Source organism: Dicentrarchus labrax, unplaced genomic scaffold (genome assembly GCF_905237075.1).
Source record: "Dicentrarchus labrax unplaced genomic scaffold, dlabrax2021, whole genome shotgun sequence".
Lineage (NCBI taxonomy): Eukaryota > Metazoa > Chordata > Actinopteri > Moronidae > Dicentrarchus > Dicentrarchus labrax.
The window spans coordinates 7,821,075-7,841,181 of NW_026136707.1; the positions used below are offsets into that span (position 1 = coordinate 7,821,075).

General features: G+C 39.0%; 1 protein-coding gene across 3 annotated transcripts; it reads left to right on the forward strand.

Annotated features, from left to right (window-relative positions):
* The first annotated feature begins 198 nt into the window (after positions 1 to 198).
* On the forward strand, positions 199 to 20,021 carry inpp5b (inositol polyphosphate-5-phosphatase B). 3 transcript variants are annotated; one of them, XM_051407896.1, is made up of 23 exons: positions 199 to 509; positions 1,154 to 1,233; positions 1,626 to 1,723; positions 1,881 to 1,910; positions 2,017 to 2,127; positions 3,411 to 3,548; positions 7,393 to 7,483; positions 8,564 to 8,734; positions 11,055 to 11,156; positions 11,436 to 11,550; positions 12,528 to 12,644; positions 14,411 to 14,598; positions 14,895 to 15,006; positions 15,103 to 15,212; positions 15,789 to 15,924; positions 16,198 to 16,308; positions 16,536 to 16,701; positions 17,013 to 17,248; positions 17,415 to 17,522; positions 18,439 to 18,523; positions 18,797 to 18,924; positions 19,047 to 19,158; positions 19,595 to 20,021. In XM_051407896.1, exons 1-23 carry the CDS (start codon positions 453 to 455, stop codon positions 19,702 to 19,704), a joined length of 2,712 nt encoding a protein of 903 aa, XP_051263856.1. In that variant the 5' UTR covers positions 199 to 452; the 3' UTR covers positions 19,705 to 20,021. The 3 variants fall into 3 exon arrangements, with proteins under 3 accessions (XP_051263856.1, XP_051263857.1, XP_051263860.1); XM_051407897.1 differs by lacking the exons at positions 199 to 509; positions 1,154 to 1,233; positions 1,626 to 1,723; positions 1,881 to 1,910; positions 2,017 to 2,127 and adding an exon at positions 2,696 to 3,077; XM_051407900.1 differs by lacking the exons at positions 199 to 509; positions 1,154 to 1,233; positions 1,626 to 1,723; ... (1 more) ...; positions 2,017 to 2,127; positions 3,411 to 3,548 and adding an exon at positions 4,641 to 4,753.
* The last annotated feature ends 86 nt before the right edge of the window (positions 20,022 to 20,107 follow it).

The following is a 20,107-nucleotide window of genomic DNA, read 5'->3' on the forward strand; positions in this document are numbered from 1 at the left end:
TCATCATCATCATCATCATCATCATCACAAACCATCACAGCTTCGATATAACTTTGTAGAAAGTAGGGATATATTACTTTACACACTCTATTGTGGGACGTAATCCTCTTTTGGATCAGCCGCCTGAGGCCTAAATCCAAACCAAACTGACAGCCCAGATGTGACGTCACTGCGGGCGCACAGAGCGATTCTGGATCAGTGCGTGGCAGACCTGGGTCGGGCCAGCAGGGAGCGGAGGAAGAAGAAGAAGGAGAAGAAGTGGGAAAGAAAAAACTAAACATCTGGACCGAAAAAAGGGAATAATGTTGGACTACACGGGGCTCCAAAAGCGTCTTTCCTCCTGCTTGGCTTTCACTTGAGGGAGAAATAAACTGGTCCTCCTGGGTGTTTTTCGTTTGTGTGTGTGTGTGTGTGTGTGTGGAGCAGAAGTTGTCACACAGTTGTGTTTCACAATGGATCAATCCGTCGCAATTCAAGAGACTTTGGAAAGGGAAGAAAACTGCATTATAGTATCCTTTGTTCGTGCGCCGGGTTTATGGATTATCAGCACTTCAAGCGAAGGATTATTTTACCTGCTTCAAACTAAATTGAACTAACGCGACTCCGTTGAAGGATACCAGAGCCCGAACAGAGAGGCCTGCTGGGTTAAGGCCACCTGGTTGACACCTCTCTCAATAAATAATACAACCGAACTAAGGCTGTGATTCAAATCCAGGCAATGCATTTCAAATGCGCGTAGTTTTAAGCACTAGTGTGGGTTTTCTCGGGCGTGACTTCCCAACGCGACACGATATGGTCCAACGCTTGTAGTAACACCTTTCATCCACAAGATGACAGTATAGTGCCAAGTAAAAGTCCTGCATTCATAGTGCTTTTTATAAAGTATAGAAGTATTATCAGAATTTTAATATATGTGGTTGAGGTGGAGCTAATCTTAACTATTTTACGTATTGCTGAGTAGTTTAATTTTTAAAAATGGATAATACTCATTTGTAAAGTAACTACAGATGTTAGATGGAGTAAAATAAATTAAAAAATTTAAATGTTGCACATTGTACCCCAAAAAATGTTTCAATGAGAGGAAGGTCCTGGTGAAATATTGTCACTGAGGTAACACATTTCCACTATATATCCTTAACTATACCCTAAACATGCTGTTCAATGTGATGTCCTCTTTGATAACATTACAGAGAGCCGACTGCTGGGATTGGTGGAGTCTACAAAAGAACATGCGTGAGTTTTAATAGTACAAATGAGCTATAATATGGCTTCTGTGTATCACTGAACAGTATACTTGTATTTAAAGGCTAACATATAATTGTGTAAGGAGAGGGGTGACGGCATTATGCAATCCAGGGCAACACCACATACTGGCCTCGGAAATGATCACAGAGTTGCATCAACCTGTGTGACACAGTAACCAGAATTATACATTATGTGAAAATGGTAGTATTTACTGCAGAGCTGCAAGACTGTTGTGTTGGCTTGCATTATATTGTACTACAGGTGTCCTTTTATTTTGTCCACCTCTGCAAGTGCTTTATATTGTAAAAAAAATACTGTTGACTCAGACTTCTAACTAAATTAGTTAAAAGTGTAAATGTCTGTCTTGCAATATTTTGTAGAATCTTTATTTATACCCATCGAAGGATGGCTATTACTGCTGATGACGTGTCACTGGAGGACATCATACCCATTTCCCTTGACTTTGTTGTTGTGGAAGGTGAGCTGCTTTCATATGTTGTATCTCATTGCAAACAGACTGACAATTAAAAACTATTGTGTACTTCAAGATAGCTACAGCTATTGTTTCTAGAGAAAAAAATAGCACAGTGTTAACTTCTCTGAAGTGACCTTACACATTTCTGCACTTTTTTTAGTTTCCTCCCCAGAGGAACTTGCGGTTGTGGGTGAGTTACCCTTCACTGCAGCTCAGGGCCAATATGCTACATAACTAATCCACCACATGAAACTAAACATTGCACTTACTGTACTGTGTTGTTCATCTGATTCTAGGGGGTGATACGAGAGTGAGAGTGAGCTTCCAGGAAGAGGAGCTAGAGCTCAGACTTCCTTTTGGGTCCCACTCGCGGCTCTTCCTCAGCGAAGTCAACAGGGCATGGAGTGGTAGGTCTGACCTCAGAGACACATGTATGTGATATGTTGACATGACATTCAGCTGTCATTGCTGGAATTTAGGATAATTTTCCAACCGGAGAAAGTTTGTTTTAAAAAAAGCAACAACTATTCATTCAAACAGTACAGCAGCACAAACATGGACCCTTATCTCTGTACACACAGAGCTGAATAGGCCACTAATTATTTGATTGGGTTTAATAGTATCTATATATATTTAGATTGTCTTTTCTGAACAAGGTAAGAGGTACATATGTGTAAAGTAGCACAAATAATCTGCTCTAACCATCTGTTTTGAGGAAACCTGCTCAGCCAGTCTTCAGTTGCCTTGAGGTGACATAATGTACCACACCATGAAATACTTTTATCTTAAAATGCGACGTCAGTATGCTGGAAAATACATTTAAAAAAAACAGGAATCAAAACACTAAGGCATTTTTGAGACTGTTGGTGGCTGTGGGTCACAGCTTAAAAAACTTTAAAACGACAAACTGACCGTGTCACTTCACCTGTCAGTCACTGGGTGAGGGTGTGACGCATGACAAAGACGGGAGAGAGAGAAGGGGTGGGGTTTGGATGGTGTGCTCTGTGTAGTTTGTGTCTTTCACAGCGTTTTCAAAGAAACAAGATAAAAACAGTTCAAAAAGGACGTGTAACTTCCTCTTCAACTCTTGCTTTGGACTTTCTGCATCCTTTTCATGTGAATGGAACGGGCCATTGACAGGTTATTGGACAGTCTGCTTTGATAGGGACATTTTGTTAGGCACAGTGGAAACTCCATGTGAACATGGACGAAGACTGATGTGTTTTTTGGGTTGCATTTTTTTCGTGGTACTCAAAGATGAGCCACAAAGGTTTTTAACCTGGTAAAGGGATACCAGTGATGGACAGATTAAATGACCTGGCTGTTGTTAAAAAGAAGAGTGTGAGAAATGGTAAAGGTAAGCAGATAAAAGTACCTGTACCTTGTAGTCACAATTAAGCCAGTAGAGCACAAAGCGTGGAGGTGGTTTTGCAAACTAGGAGTACAGTTAGTTATACAAACAAGACCCACATGTAACTGAAAGAAATAGAAAGCTGATGCTTAAAAATGCTCCACATGTGTATTAAATGAATAAGCATTCATATTTATACCATAAATCTTTCCATTACTGTTGCTCTAGATTCTCCACTTTTGCCTGAAGACAAATCAGCAGAAATTCAAAGTTCAGATCAGGTTCTTATTACCGTAACTATTCCTAATTCTCTTGCCCTCTCTATCTGTCTTTCTTCAGATGTTTGCAAGTCTCCCACACAGATACCCAGGTTTGAGTGGCTCAACAAGTACCATAAAGCCACCAGAGGACAGGGAGTTGTCAGAATTGCACCCCTCAGCGCAACAATCACTAAACTCAGCCAGCACCGGAAAACAGGTTTGTCATCTTGTTTCTTTTAGTAGAAGTTCACAGCCAGCGTGTTCAGATCCAGTAAACTGTGTTTGGATGACTATGATCAAAGGGTTGCATAATGAAACTGGGCTGTTTTGCCACTTCCTCTGAATACACTTAGGCCCAACCTAAATATGAGTTGTAACACATCTACAGAGAGCCATGTGGGGAAGGACACCAGTCACAACTTTTTCACAACTGACATTTTGACATGCCATAGCAGAAGATGCACACTGAGATGCAACTAATAATGTTAATTATGGCTCCATTTAATTTAAGTGACGATAGGTGGCCAGCGTGCATAACAAGAGGGTAATGGACCTGGCTTAACTAAATGGATGCAGTCATTATTAACGTCTTTAATAACACCTGTTATTTTCCTGCTATGACATGTGGAAATGACTAACTTCAAAGTAAGTCAATAAGTCAACATTATTCCTATAGCACCTTACAAGGTCCTTACCGGTTGCCCATAACGTACAAAAACAGACATTAAACACCAAAGAACGATCTCCTTTGATTTGAGCCTGGACTGTGCAACATTTGGTTGCCAGGCCTTTAGGGGTCCTGGTGCAGAATAATTAATAATAACCAAATATATATATATAACAGAGCTGAACAACAGAGGGTTTTAAAGTAAAGTACCTTCTATTTATAAAGTAATAAAACAATATGCATGCAAAAGGCAACTGCATATATAAAAGCATGCAACAAGATTTGTTGTGAGATGAGTCATGCTGTGAAATGTATTTGTATGCTTTGAATATGAACATGCAAGCTTATTATGTTTTTGCATGCCAGAGTGACATGCATGTCAAATACAAAAACATAATACAAAAGGTGTGCAAATGCACAGACATTAAAAAAAACCCAAAAAAACAACTACATTTACACATTTTTCATCAAAATGGCCCTGACATAGAGTGCTTTAATAAACGAGCACATTACGTGACTGCTTCAAGCTTCACTTCCTGATGTAAATCTGATGTGAGCAAGCATTTCCGGTTGCATTTGCTGCAGATAGCCCCCCCTTCCTCCTCCTCCCCCCCTTGCAGCGGGCAGCAGGGGAAGGCTAACTCCTCCTACTACAACGTTAGCATGGGCAGGTCTCAAACACACTGGACATTGCTCTTCTGCACATAATGCGTGGGAGCGGTGCAGGGAGATGTCTAGAGTGATGAGAGACTCTGGTATGAAAACATATTCCTACATTTGTTGATTTGTTTTGGTTGTGGTGAGAGGAAAAACGCCGTCGCATCCCTCTGGAGTTCAGCTCACCCCTGGTCAGTGTTAGCTTCCCAGCTAATGCTAGCGCGTAGTAAGTTAGTTCTTATTGGAAAAGAAGCTAACTTTAGCCGGATTAGCTAGAGGGCCAGTGTTCACCGGGCGGTGTAATGTTTAGTTTAAAACCCCCAGTAGTTTTATTAACGTTGTCTGTTGCTGCCTAAATGTTAAGATACCGTGAATGTTAGGTTAGCGGTTGTTGTAAAGGCTACCGTATTGCCCGGTGGTGTTCGTGGTCGCTATGTGACAGAAAATGACACACCTGCTGTGGTTGCTGTTGTAATAACGTATTATAGTTACAGAACTGTGTCATTCATTGAGACACTGCTTTTTGTCTTGCTTCTTTTGGTCCTTTTTATTCTCTCTTCGCTGTTACCAGATAGAGACCATGACTTGTGGATCATCCTCTCAGCTAATTTAGCCTGTTCGCTTCAAATCAGTTGTGTGTAAACTTTTTTTTCCTCAGTGAGATAAATGTAGCTCACTGTCTGCTCTCTGCCTTCACCTGTGAGAGGAGCCTCTCTGTCATTCAGACACAAATCCTACAAGCCTTTCATGGAAGCATAAGGAACACGTTTTTTTTTGTTTTTTTTTAATTTGCAACTGGATATTGAGAGTTGAGATAAAAAAAAGAAATCACTAAAATGGTTCCTCTGCACTTTATTACCTATAGTTTTATATCATGGTGGAGGGAAGTTGTGCAATGGTGACCTTTGTGCAGCTGCAGTTAAAAAAAAGCTATGACTGTTTTAATTCTGAAGACTAGCAACATCTACGATCAGCCCACAGATAAAGAGGTGTAGGCGTGTGAAACTGCAGTTAGACACTTCATGTAGCTCCCTTCACAGGGGTTTCAAAGTTTCATTAAGCTCATTAGCTGGTTAAGAGTATTAAAGCATGTGCAGGAATGTAAAATCTGCCATGTAGTATAATAACTGAGCCAATCGCACACAGGACCCACATGGTATCAGGGTCTACTTTACATGCTGGTTGTAAAAAAACAGTTGTAGTATTATATAGTTAACTAAGTGTTGAATAAGTGATTGAGAATAGAGAGTTTAATCTGCAGCTTTAAGGTAAAAAAGCCACATGCCACTCTTTTCAGCAAATTATTGTGGCATAACTGTCTTCAGCAGGGCGTGAACAGTTACTAGTTTATCCCACGACACTACAAGCTGGTGCGTTTACTTAAGTGTTGATCTGAGACAGTATTAATATTGTCTGAACTATTTTTGCATTTAAATCAAGCCTCAGGATTTTGTTCTCTGTGGGTTTTTTTCAATGTGTACACAAGGAGATTTCACAAATGTGGCATTCCTGTGCACACATCCAAAGGCATTTCACAGTTTGCTGGTGCTTTTCTCAGTAAGGGCTAACTTCATTTCCTTTTCCTGTTCATTCAAACAACAAAGCCAGTGTTTTTTCTTAATTAAAACATCAATTGATCCTTCTGGGGATTTTTTTTTAATGAGGCTTTTAGTTGACCTTGCCTAGCCTAACCGTTTTTTCATTCTTGTTTCATTTGGTCACAAAATGTATGAAATGAAACAAACAGCATAAGCATTTCTAACATGTTGACCTTTTCTCAGGGTTTTGGTACTCTTAACAGTTTCTTTCTAAACTTTGAGAGTGCACACGCAATCAAAATTAAAACAACTCTTCTCCTGTACACCATGCTTAATAAAGCAGACAATTTTCTTCAAATATGCTATTTTTAGTTCATACAAAAACATAATTATATAATTGATATACGCAAATAGTATTTCTTGTATATAAGGAAACCGGGAACAGCCTCAGGCACATCCTGATGAAGGCAAGATAGCCGAAAAATGTTTGGAGAAGAGTTGTGCAACATGTTTTAATTTAGATGTAATTAAAAAAAAAAAGCCTATTTGGTTTTCTTGTAGGATATATCCTATAATTCTGGTCATTAAGCAGTGCTGTTGGTCAGGTGCACTCATAATGTAGCTTGCTATAACTTTGTTGAGTTTAATTTCCTGCTCAAAGAACCTGACTTTCCCTTTCAGAGGAGCCAGCTGTGTTCCCTGCCAAGCTGCAGTACACAGGGCCCATGCTGTCTCATACTTCACACTCGCCCATTAAATCCAGCTACTTAGGATGCAATAACTGTAACCAACTGCAAAAGACGGCCACCGTCTATTAACCACAACAACTGAACCCTGACTTGGCACTTTTATGATAAACGTGTGTGTCACTGTGTGTATTTGTTTTTTTATTATCCTTAGTCATAATTGACTTTAATTTATTCTCCATATCAGCTTTTAAAGGGTTTAAATATGGGTTTGCTCAGGGCTTGGTTCTGTTATGATAAAGTGAGTTATCTCAGGCTGTCAATACCTTGGGCAGATTTTAAGGTAATGTTGATGGGAACGTCTCCATCAAGAGACAGAGACACCAATACCAGGGTTATTAATTAGTGATTTTAAAGTGCAGGCAGTGTTTTATTTATTCAGTGTGCTTTATCATTGTAAAGCAAACAAACACTTTAATAATCTTCCTTTTCTCTCCTGCTCTTCCCAAACAGAGAAATCATCAGACAAAAAGGGAAATTTAGAAAGGGAGAAAGGTTCTAACAGTGGCACACAGAAGTCCAAAACATATCCCAGCCCAGAAAGGTAAGGTCCTTTTTATTCATTCACAAGTGGGAGCTCTCAAAACTAAAGCTCAGTGGTACACGGGGTCTTAAAATGTTCTATCTCTGAAGTGAAAGTAAAGGTTTCCTGTGGAACTTTCGGGTATTCAAATGTAATTTCTGTTTGTGTGTTAGCAAAATGGGTTGTTTATTATTGTAAGTAAGTAAGTAAGTAGTGGAATAGTGTGAAACTATTTGCAGCAATCAATACCGGTGTGTTTGTGCGGGTGCACGATAACAAGTAAACACAAAACCACCAAAAGATTATAAAACACTGCCCCAAAGTGCCACTATAAAAAAAAAAAAACTTTACAGGGTACCTTTTGATATATACTTAAGATTTTCTGAGTAAAGCCTAAAACATGAAATACATAATTCCGGTGTAAACTGTAACTAATAATAAACACAATCAATGCTGCATACTTGTACTCATGATAAAATAATTGTAAAGTACAAAGAAAGCTGAATTTCAGTGATCTGAGTAATTTCCTCCACCTGATTTGTAACAGATACTGTGTTATGTAGCAGCTCGCTGACGAAAGTTGTTAAATTTTAGATAGCTAATTTGTTCAGTTGTTTAACTCAGAAGCCACTGCTGCCACTCTTGGAATGAGGCCTATACTCTAAGATAGAGTTTAGTTACAGCATATTCCTGGAATATTATAGGGTCTAGGCATATTACATTTCTTCCTCTCCCCTCAGCCTCATTCCGTATTGACGGCATGGAAATCGAGCTTCTCTGCATAGCATGGGCTCCCGTTGACACTGTGGTGATCTACTGTACATTAGGCTGTCTGGAGCAGGGTGTAATGTGTCTCTTATGCCATCATTTAATTTAAGCTTTTAGGAGAGATATGGTTTGATGCAGTTAGGCCTGCGTCCATCCTGAATGTGAACTGGCAACTGTACATAGGTACTTGGATGGAGAAATCTAAACGACCAAATGATGATCATTTGTTCCCTCTGAAATCACACCAGTGTAACAAAATGACCCTGTTTCTATCTTGGTCTGTCTCCACTCACACCCACGTCTAACTGCTATTCCTTATCTCCTGGTGTACAGTCAGGGCATCTCCAGTCGAGAGGACCGGGATGACCTGGTGCGCTCCTCCAGTCACACCCCGTCTAACAAAGCTCAGATACTGGCCATGCCACAGTTCGGCCTGCGCGACAACCTTATTAAGTGCGAGCTGCTGAAGAATGAGGACCTGTACACTTATCTGGAGGATTTCAGGTATTTTACTCTTAACTGCTTGTGTCAATTGTGAGTCTGTTTTGTTTGATGTGTTTGGCAGATTGTTGCTGGCAAATGGACGTAGCACTAGGTGATCTTGACATAATTCCCATCAGTGTCAACATAGAAAATCTAACATTTTTTGCTTCCTTGATATCAATAATGTGTTGACACTTTGGGTGGGGTCATAGGTGCTTTAATGGTGCTTTAATACTAATCTAATCTAGCAGAGTGTTATGGTCTTTCACTGTTCATTTTGCTCAGCCTGAAACAGTGAGAAAGTTGTACAGCATAATGTATTGGCGCATTTAGAACCAATAAAAAGCAACATTTAACATATAGCACAATATTACGATGCCTAAACTCTTTTTAAGCCTCATATTCCTACATTTGCTATATAATGAGTTGTTGCCCAGTTCTACATGTAAACATTTTTGGAAAACCAAAACAAAAGGCATGGCAAGTCAGGTTATTTTTTACACTGTAGAGTTGGTCAGATAGTTTCTAAAAGTTTGTTAGAAAGACAGTTTGTGCTGGAACAGTGTAAGTCAACAGTGTAACTGTGAGCAAAGTTTAGACCTAAGTGTTATGTAAAAAGAATGAGTCAGCATCTGTGGGTTTGTATTTCTGTGTACTTAACTCTATTCTAAATTAAGCACAACTATCTGTCTCAGACACCGTCAAGAAAGGAACCAACCCAGTGCATTAACATTCTGGACCTCATTTTTTATTTATTGTAGGAATTAATATCCTTGTAGACACATACAGTTTTACTAAGGGCTTTTTGTTTCTGTCAGATGGTTGAAAAATAAGCATTTGCTGAAGTCAGCATAATGGTTTAGCTATTAACAACACTGCCTCCTGCTGGTATATCTGTGGCAAAATATTTACACCCGTACAAATTATATAGCAAATCATATAATATATACAATATAATGGGAATGGAATAAGGAATCTTAAGTATGAAATGTTAAAATACAATAGCTTATGGAAATGCTCTATTCACTGTGTTAAAACATGCAAGCATGCAGCATGCTGGCTCAGTGGATGGTACTTTTTTCCTGACACCAAAAAGGTGTGTGTTTATAGTCTAATTCCCCTTGATTTCTGCATGGAATTTGCATGTCAGTACATGTCCCCCTGCTTTCCTCCCACTTCCCAGGCATGAGGCTTAGGTTAACTGGGAACTCGAAATTGTCTGTAGGTGTGAGTCTGTTACATATGTGACTCCCAGGTGTTTCCCCACCTTTTGCCCAGAGCATGTTGGGAAGGCGCATGACCATGAAAAAAATGGAAATTCTGGATATTTGTATCTGGAAATTTACATATGTAAATAACTTAGTTGTAAGTGGGTGTGCCGATTGGCTTATAAGCTTGAATAGTTGCCTTTATCAAAAACAGCAGATATACAGGAAAGGTTACTTTTTGCTGGGACACATGTGCATTGCCAGCCTTCATCTCATATTACAGTGAATACTGAGAATGTACTGAACATCCAATGCTGACGTGCAGATTAGGAAAAAAGCTCAGTAACGCAGCAGTCTAAATTCTTGTATAAAGACAGCTTCAGCATCTTTCTCGTTAGCTGAGGTTAGGCCCATTACGACAGAAAGTGTTGTACAGTTCAATGGAAGTCAGCACAAAATAAAAAGTTCTGTGCTACTCCTGTGCAGCAGCGTGAGAAGAGCAGCAGCTGCCTGAAGGTCGGAGAAGAGGGCTGTTGAATGGAAGGAAGCTGATTTTCAATCTGAAAAGAGGCAGAATAAATCTCACTGAGCATGTAAATGACAAGGGCTTGGTCCTCTTACCATTACTCACAATGGAGAGGCCTTTGTGCAAGTTCAAATGGGGCTGCTCAGTGGTCAACAGATAAGATTTCTTTACTGACTCATTGCAATGTATACAGCTCCTAGGTGTAGCTCTGTATGAGTGTAAGGCATTGACAGTAGGTCAATCAGAACTAGTTCTTACAACGTCAAAACTCAGAAGTGTTTATAGTTGTTCCGAACAGCTGTCTTAGAGAGGAGGAGGTGCGAGGGGGAGAAGATGTATTGTTTAAATTTGGGGATAATGAAGCACATTTTTAAATTTCCAGACATTAGCTAGTGAGTAATGCAGTAAAGCACCAAGGCATCAGCCGGATATAGATTAAGGTAACTGTCGCTATTTTTATCTCCCCTGAATCGGAAATGATAAAAAGAAAATGCTATGGATCCTCACAGACAGCGGGATGAACTCAAAATAGTTACCACTTGTTTTAAAAAAAAAAACTATTCCTCTCCTTTGTGCCCACTTTTCTTCTCTCCCCGTTCTATTTCAGCTTTTTTCTGGGCACATACAATGTAAATGGACAAACACCAAAGGAAAGCCTCCATCCATGGCTGAGCTGCACTCCTTACCCTCCTGACATGTACTGCGTGGGGTAAGTCACATTCACCCTGCTGGAGAATAGCCTTGCAATTCTCTGTCTAATCCCATTACACAGACAGGCATACACTGCTCAAACCTCTGACAGATGTATGCAACATTGATTCTGTTTTAAGTAGGAGAGCATGACCACCCACAGATTCAGCACTGTGTGTCCACTGATCCTGCCTATGTTTCAGTTTACTTCTTTGGTGTTGAGGAGTGACAAACCTTTGAGTATGAAAGTAGTGGGTAAAGCTCACACATGTGAATAACAATGTGTCCTTCCTAATAGTTTTCAGGAGCTTGACCTCAGCAAAGAGGCTTTCTTCTTCAACGACACCCCCAAAGAGCTGGAGTGGACGAAGGCTGTGTCAGAGGCTTTGCATCCAGATGCCAAGTATGCCTTAGTAAGGAAATCTTTTTTTTATTCTCTTTAATTTGGTTTCTTTGTTTTAATTCTTAACCACTATTTGGTATTTGGACTGGACTTGTGAATGTTATTGTACATTCCACCATATGTTATCTGTAGAGCATGTTTAGCTGGTAAATTATCCAGTTTTGACCAGTGTCACGTTTTTAAAAAAATATTTTGATTGTGTGTTACAGTAAAGTGGCAGTGCAACTCATGCAATTTCTGCATGTGGCCATAGTAATTGTCTGCATAACACTGTATCATCACATTACCTGGATTATTACACAGGATAATCCTAAGGAACAGACATGATATACCTACTTATTTGATGAGCTTAGTTAGTTAGGCCTTGTATTTTTGATCTCTTTCTTTTTCTTCCTCATTGTTTTCATCTACTTCCCTCTTCTCAGAGAGCTGATTCTAGCTTATTAGCTTCCTCTTTTCTTGGCTTGGTTGTTCTCTTGTAGCTATATGAATGTTTATCAGATGTCTGCAATAGACAGCCATTACAATGATGGGTCTTTTCTTCATCCAATGTTGTTCACACAGATATTTAATGGGATACAACAAATGAGTTAAGATATTTGTTATCCAAACTATCAAAGATCAACTTCACTGTGACCCCCTAATTTTATGGCCATTATTCAACACTATAATTGTGAGATTGTGACCATATTTCACAGTTAAAACGGTGCGGTGGGTGTTAATTTTAGATTGCTTCTGTTCTCCTTGAGATAAGAGGGGGTGTGAAACAAATGTCGTCATTATTCATAGCAGTTGCTGTTGAAAAACAGTTTAGATGCCGATAAAAGCAACAAAAACTGCATTAACTGCCTCCTTTATCTGACTACAGGGTTATTTGAATACAACTGGCTACTTATTAAATATAAATATAGTGCAAATTTGTATGTTGCATCTTTTTCTTTTCCTGTATGAAATGATATTTATTAATTTACTCATCTTCTGCTACAGGTGAAGTTGGTGCGTCTGGTGGGTATCATGCTGATCTTCTACGTGAAGAAGGAGCATGCAGAGTTCATCTCCGATGTGGAGGCTGAGACTGTCGGCACTGGCATCATGGGAAGGATGGTAAGGACTGATTCTACAGGTGGTATACTTTCATGCACTAGTGCACATGTAGGTTTACTGCTGTTGTGTAAAGATATTACATTATAAACAACTCTGGGCAGTTGAAAGCAGCCATGATCAGAGTGCATACTTCAAGCAAGCTGCCCTTTGTATGTGCACAGGGCAGATACATAAGGAACTGGACGTGTGAATGTGTCACTCACCTCAATCTTTTTTTTTTCCTTATTGCTCATGTACCCAAACCAAAATGTTAAACCACTACCGTCCTGTGGTGTTTTCTTTAACTCCAGTTACTGTTGTTAATAACAAATAACATTTGCATTTTAGCTTGCTTTGTCAGAAATGTAATAAAATGTATTTCATCCTTGCAGAATTTCAAACCAACTTATAGGCATCAGATGCCAAAAAAGTATTTTAGATGTATTTTTATAGACACTTTTGGTAATGTCAGTGGGATTCTCTTTAGCTTCACATTAAAGTCCTTCCATTGCTATCATATTAAAGTACATTAATTATGACACACAAGCAGGAAGTGTTGAGTCGCTGTCAACAGTGGCTTTACACAACAGCATTAGATTATTACAGCAAATGAAGGAAGCAGATATAAACATTTGGACTACCACAATGACAGTTTTGTTTTCTAGGGCTTCCCTGTTATAGTTGACTTAATCGTTAGTTGCTGTGAAGAGTCCACTTTTCATGAATTGGATAGTCACAGAATAACAAAAGCAATGTCAACTCCATTCGGGAGCTGCAACTTGTCAGTATCAGGGGATTGTTGCAACACAGACCTTTACTCTTGTAACACAGCAAGTCATTTACCAGTGCACTGTTGCATATGTGAGCTGTACTGGTTGTTGCCACTTGTAAGTAAGCAGTCCTATTAGCTGACTATACCGGAGCTGAGCAGATCAATGAGGGCCAGCTGATTTACAGCAGCTCTGAAGGGGACTATTATGACTCTGGGGGGGACACGGCAGGTTCAGGTATCAACAGAGGAAGAGGAGCAAGTTTATAGTGAGTTGATTTGAAAGTAACTGTTAATGTTATACAGCATATCATACATTATCATACATCCATCGTATAAATAAGTCTGAGTATCTGTGTGTATCGCGTTATCATTTGACAGGCGGCTGTTGAACACACTATATTTAAATAATTATATTATTATCATAAAGGCGCAACTAAAATTGTTAGTCGGGGGCAGCCTTACTGAAAATTGTAATAAATAGGGCAATATTATGCACAAAGGTTTTAATGTTGATGATGTCAATTCAAAGCCTTGTCTTGTTCCTCCTTTTGACTCTGCTTCACTTTAAAGCTAATTCATTCATGATGCGCTACAGCAGCTCCAACTTTATTTCTCATGCACTGCTGCAGAATAGGTTATTCTTGTCTCGTATGTGGCTGTGCTTACTTAGCAGTCCCTGCAGTGTAGAGCAGATGGCTGGCTAGTGACCAGTGGGGACCTCTTGTGAGTTGGCTCCATCCTTTCCGATAGTAATGAGAGACTGGTTTACAATCTGCACCAAGAACCATCTGAAACATGCCAAGTATTAAATATCAGATTACTGTCATTTAAAGGAGCATATATACCTACATACTATGTTTGTTAAAAATGTCTTTGCGCGACTTCAGTTGTGTTGCTTACATTATTCAGAATTAATCTCTCTCTCTCTCTCTCTCTCTCTCTCTCTCTCTCTCTCTCTCTCTCTCTCTCTCTCTCTCTCTCTCTCTCTCTCTCTCAATCACTTGTTGATTTGCAGGGAAACAAGGGCGCTGTGGCAATCCGTTTTCGCTTCCACAACTCTGACATCTGTGTGGTCAACTCTCACCTAGCTGCCCACATCGAAGAATACGAGAGACGTAATCAAGACTACAAGGACATCTGCGGCCGTCTCCAGTTTCGCCAGCTCGATGCTACACAGCCTCCACTCACTATCATGAAGCATGAGTATGAAACCTGTTAAATATTAGAGATTTACAATGTCAGGATGTGTATTAAGTGGTTTCTTTATACCACTACATCAAGGGCAGGCTAATAATTTGTAGTTCATTCATCTGCTTTTTCTTCCAATAATTTGTTAAAATTCAGATAGGTTTGGATTTATGTTAAGGATTGGTATGTTTTGTTTGTAGTATCTGAATACGATTCTAATTTGAATCTAATTCTTACCCACGTGTCCAACTGTGTTGATATTATATCCATACTCAAGTTTTCTCCATGTTTCTCTGTGTTTCACTCACCAGTGTGATTTTTTGGATTGGGGACCTCAACTACAGGATCAGTGAGCTTGACGTCGACAATGTGAAGGAGCTAATCAGCAAGAAGGACTTTGAAACGCTGCACAATTATGATCAGGTAATGTTAACGATGTCTGCTTTATGTTATTTAAATAGTCTTTACTCATCATTTGTGTTTGAGTTGTGATACTTACCAGCTGTATATGGTCCTCAGCTCAAGAGGCAAATTGATGAGGATGCTGTGTTTGTTGGCTTTGTGGAGGGAGACATTGATTTCCAGCCCACCTACAAATATGACACCGGCTCTGACAAGTGGGATACAAGGTAACCTCATATAAAGGCCTGACTGTGAATAGCACAGTCGAATATTTTTAGTCAGACGATCACTCTTTAATAATATTATTGTGTTTATTATTTGAAGTGAAGCACTCCAGCAGTGAAACTACTTGTGTTGCCATCCTATCTATTACAACACAGAGAGCAATTCAGCTCATCCCAGAAATATTAAAACACTTCATACCTTATCCAATTCACCATTCTTCATTCAATTCACCATGGTTTAATGTTGGTTGAGACTTTCTAGTCTACAAACAAACATCTCTGCATTGACAGACCACTGTAGCATGCAAGACCTGCATTGAATCAGAAAACTAAAACAAACTGGTGGCCTTAATAAATCACTTTAGCCACTCAGTCGCAGTGTTGTGTGATATTTTGTGCTCTTTCACGTCCTGCTAAGAGAATTTCCCTACAGAGATCATATTATTATTATTATCTTTGAAGTATGTACACTGTACACTGTAATATGGATGTAATTTTTGCCTTTTATATTTTGATTATTCGCTTATAGTAAAGTGTGTAATAAGCACACTTGACCCTTAATATCTCTTCTGCATTTAGTGAAAAATGTCGCGTGCCTGCGTGGTGTGACCGTATCCTTTGGAGAGGGAAGAACATCAAGCAACATCATTATCAGAGTCACATGGCTTTGAAGACCAGCGACCACAAACCAGTCAGTTCCTTGCTTGTCACTGGGGTAAACAATTCTGCTTTTTAACTGATCTCATCTAAAATGTTTTCCATTTAGTTTTTTGTTGTTTGAAAAAGATGCAGTAGTCCTCCTCCTGTAGGGAAGTGGAGAAGAGATGATAAACCAATGAAAAGTGCATTGAGATTCAACTTTATAACCTCACTTCACATCAACGGGCTCTAATTTTTTGCATAAGCCTTATTACATATCTGTCGCAAGTATTTTTAAAGGGTTGTATAACACATGCTGCATTGTCATCTTTCTTTTATGTTCCTACAGATAAAGAGAGTAAACAGTGAGGCCTATAAGAAGACCTTTGAAGAGATTGTACGCAATATTGACAAAATGGAGAATGAGTGTATTCCATCTGTAACTTTGGCCAAGCGAGAGGTAAGGTTTCCTATCATATTTCAGTCATATTACAGTGTAATAGGAGCTGTAGTACCTCTTTGATAGACATTGTACAATAACTTGCTTTTTAATTATGTTCATTTGATGAATTCAGTAATTAAACCACCACTAATGAAGCTGTGTATTGATCTTGGGCTGTGAGCCTAATGCTACATGTACATGAGATTTTCCTATCTTGTCTCATGGATCCTTCTCTCTTCCTTCAGTTCCACTTTAAAGATGTGAAATACATGCAACACCAGGCAGAGACATTGAGCCTCTTCAATGACGGACAGGTCCCTTGTCAGTTTGAATTTATCCAGAAGCCGAATGAGCTCACTTACTGCAAGCCCTGGCTCACAGCCAACCCCCCCAAAGGCTTTATTGCTCAGGGTGAGTGGCATATACAGTCTCATCCTGGAGTCACAGATTTCATTCTAATAAAGCATCGTTAACCTGCCTTTAGGTTTTAGAAATTGATGTTGACTTACAATGGCAGGGTTTTTGTCTTGCAAGATGAAATTTCATCACAGATTGGGAATGTGTTGGTGCTTTACAAATCCTCAAACCACACTACCTCAGTAAGTGCTTGTAGTGATGCTAGCACAACATAACATTTCACTTGTGCAGCAGGCATTTAGTTCCAAAATTATGACAGTTCAGCCACACCCTTACTTTGTATGTGCATCTCTCTCAACATCCAGGTGGTTCTGTGGAGATTGAGCTTGAAGTTTTTGTAAACCGCTCAACAGCGCCTGATCTTAACTCTGGCAAGGAACAGATTGAAGACATCCTGGTGCTCCACCTGGAGCGCGGCAAGGACTACTTCATCTCTGTGACAGGAAACTACCTGCCCAGCTGCTACGGCACCTCCATCCGTGCATTGTGTCATATGAGGGAGCCCATCCAGGACATGCCACAAGAGACCCTCCGTGAACTGGTGAGTGCCACCATGTGCAGAGCAGCAACCTTAAAATACCGCCTCTCCATTGAAGGTTGTCATTTAGGCTACAGTGTAGTATTTTCTTATAGCTTTGCAGATTTGTAGATAAAGACAGAGTCCGTTTTGACTAAACTCTCTTTGCTCTGTTTGTTCTCAACTTCAGGCGGAGATGTCTGCAAATGAGAATACAGTAAACACTGAAAAGCCTCTAGACATTCCTAAAGAACTCTGGATGATGGTGGATCACTTGTTCCGCAATGCAATCAAACAGGTCAGAAAATGTGTTTGTTTTTTTTGGGGAGTTTTCTTGATTGAAGGTTCATGCCCCGGCCGGACAATAACATGACACATGAGCTACATGACAGATATATTGCATAAATTAGCTCTTATGATCAAACAAACATAACAACAAGACAGATAAAAACACAACATGTGAGCCCTTACTATAAATTGCTGCAGATGGGCACTTAACTAAACATATAACCTTAACCTTTTACGTGTTTGACATATATAACGCTCAGCATATGCATGTTTGCTGAAATATAACCTTAGCATTACCGTGTCTTTTTATTTTAGACATTTCAATGAAGGCTAACGTTACCATGACAGTTATGATACAAACATTTACATTCATACACTATTAAAATCAACCAAATCACATCAACAATGAACACAGTCAGAGAAAACATCTTGAATCAATACCTTTAGGATTAAAGTTGCAGCAACAGTGTAGAGTAACTTTTCCTTTCTGAACTAGTGTCAATGTGTGTCTTTATTTTGTTTTTGCATCCTTCCGAATTTCTTGTGTCTTTCTTTTAGGGACAAGTGAGTGAAAATGCCGCAGGAATTAAGCAAAATAAAAAGTTTCAATATTTTAAAGATTTTTTTTGAGGGTACAAAGACACTGGTATGACTCAGTACTTGTGCCTGCCAGCCAAGTAGCTTTGTAAAGCCTCTGTATTGATTTGGTGGAGGGAATTAATCTTTATTTTTAAAGCCCTTGATTCGAGTAATTTAAAGAAAGGTGTGTGTGTGTGTGTGCTTTTAATTTTAATTAAATCGACGTCCTCTGCAGCTCCATAATGCCTCAAACCAAAAGAGCATTTTCTTCGGCCAAAGTTAACCTGTTTGTAATTTAACTCCTTGGCTTAATAAATGTGTTAATATTTATTGTCCTCCATTTGCAGGAAGACATATTTCAGCAACCTGGCCTCCGGAGTGAATTTGCAGACATAAGGGATTGCCTTGACACTGGCATGCCAGATTCTCTACGTATCCTTCGAAACTATTACTATCATAATCATCGGTGGAAAAAAAATATTGCTCATCTTTATAGAAAACTTGAAAAATGAACACAGTGTAGTTAAGAATGTATCTGTTTTGATTTCCAAATACTACAGTGTATTTATGTGTAATCTGTCTGCCTGATGGTTAACTTGAGCTTAACTCAATTAATCCTGGGATGCAACAGTGTGTTTTGCACCTACATTTTAAAACGTGCTGATTCTGCTCAAGAATTATGTCCTTGACTGTATTGACCTGCAGCGGGCAGTAACCACTCAGTGGCAGAAGCCTTGCTTCTCTTCCTCGATGCCCTCCCAGAGCCCGTGGTTCCCTTCTCCTTTTACCAGCAGTGCCTAGAAATCTGCTCCAATGCCAGTCAGTGTGAGAAAGTGAGTGAGAGAGCCTGCAGTTGATTGCTGATCACCATCAATCTATTCCAAATGGTGTTCAGTTACAAAAGTGAATCTGACTTTTTTTTTTTTTAAAGAATGTTTCATTTTTCTCTCTTCAGGTAATTTCCATGCTACCTCAGTGCCATCAAAATGTGTTCAACTATTTAGCTGCCTTTCTCCGTGAGCTGTTGAAGAATTCCTCTAGCAATCGATTAGATGTCAACATCTTGGGTAAGAACAGGAAGCATATTGCAGTTAAGGCTCCTTCATTCTTGAATGTGTTATTATTAGCTGTTGCTTTATTCTTTAGTCAGCATGTTGAGTTACTGGAGGGAAACAAATAAAGCAATGGAAAATGAAAATGAATGAAAATCCTTCTTATTATTCTGTTCTGTTTATGACTCAGACTGTTCGCACGTATTATCTTTCCACTATTCAATGTGAAACAAGCTGTTTTTGTAAAAGAGAATGTATGCTCACCCAACCTGTTCTACAAGAATAAAGGCAACAAAAGAACTTGTAGTAGCATAAACATGGTTATCTCATCACATTCAATAAAACATGCAAACAATTTAACTGCTATTAAATATAGTACAACATTAGAACAAAGAAAATGAACCCTTTGTTTCACTATGTAACATGAATAATTCATTTTCTTTCTGCATAGCCACCATTTTTGCCTCCTTACTGCTGAAGTCACCTACAAAGCAGGATCTTGCAGAAAAGAGGAAGACTCAGGAGTTCTTTCAGCACTTCCTGACCCAAGGCTCCACCTAAATGGAAGACTTCAAGCTGAACACTAAAAACTGTACAGTCCAGTATTTTAAATAAACTGTAATGATTTCTTATATTCTTAGATGGCTCTTTGTATAGATAGAGTATAATTACTGTAAGTGACAGTTCTTCTGATATTAGTTTGTTTCAAAGCAATGTTTGTGATCTGTATGATGCACAAAGTTTATTGTATATCATTGAGCATCTGTAGAGATAACAATTTTTAATGTATGTATATTTTATTTAAAAAATAATTTGTATTTTAATGTTTCTGATCTCAACGGCCTATTGTTTTTTTAATATAAAACTGTTGGAAACAAGGTGTGTGTCACTGGTGATTCAATTTTATTATTCTCAGACAATATATATACAAAAAGCATTAACACTAAATTAATACATTTAGTTT

Bases quoted from the DNA above. Each gene is read 5' to 3' on its own strand.
- inpp5b (XM_051407896.1), top strand. From the start codon at position 453: ATGGATCAATCCGTCGCAATTCAAGAGACTTTGGAAAGGGAAGAAAAC. The intron at 1,724-1,880 runs GTGAGCTGCTTT...CACTTTTTTTAG, and splicing joins TGACTTTGTTGTTGTGGAAG to TTTCCTCCCCAGAGGAACTT. The intron at 8,735-11,054 runs GTATTTTACTCT...GTTCTATTTCAG, and splicing joins ACTTATCTGGAGGATTTCAG to CTTTTTTCTGGGCACATACA.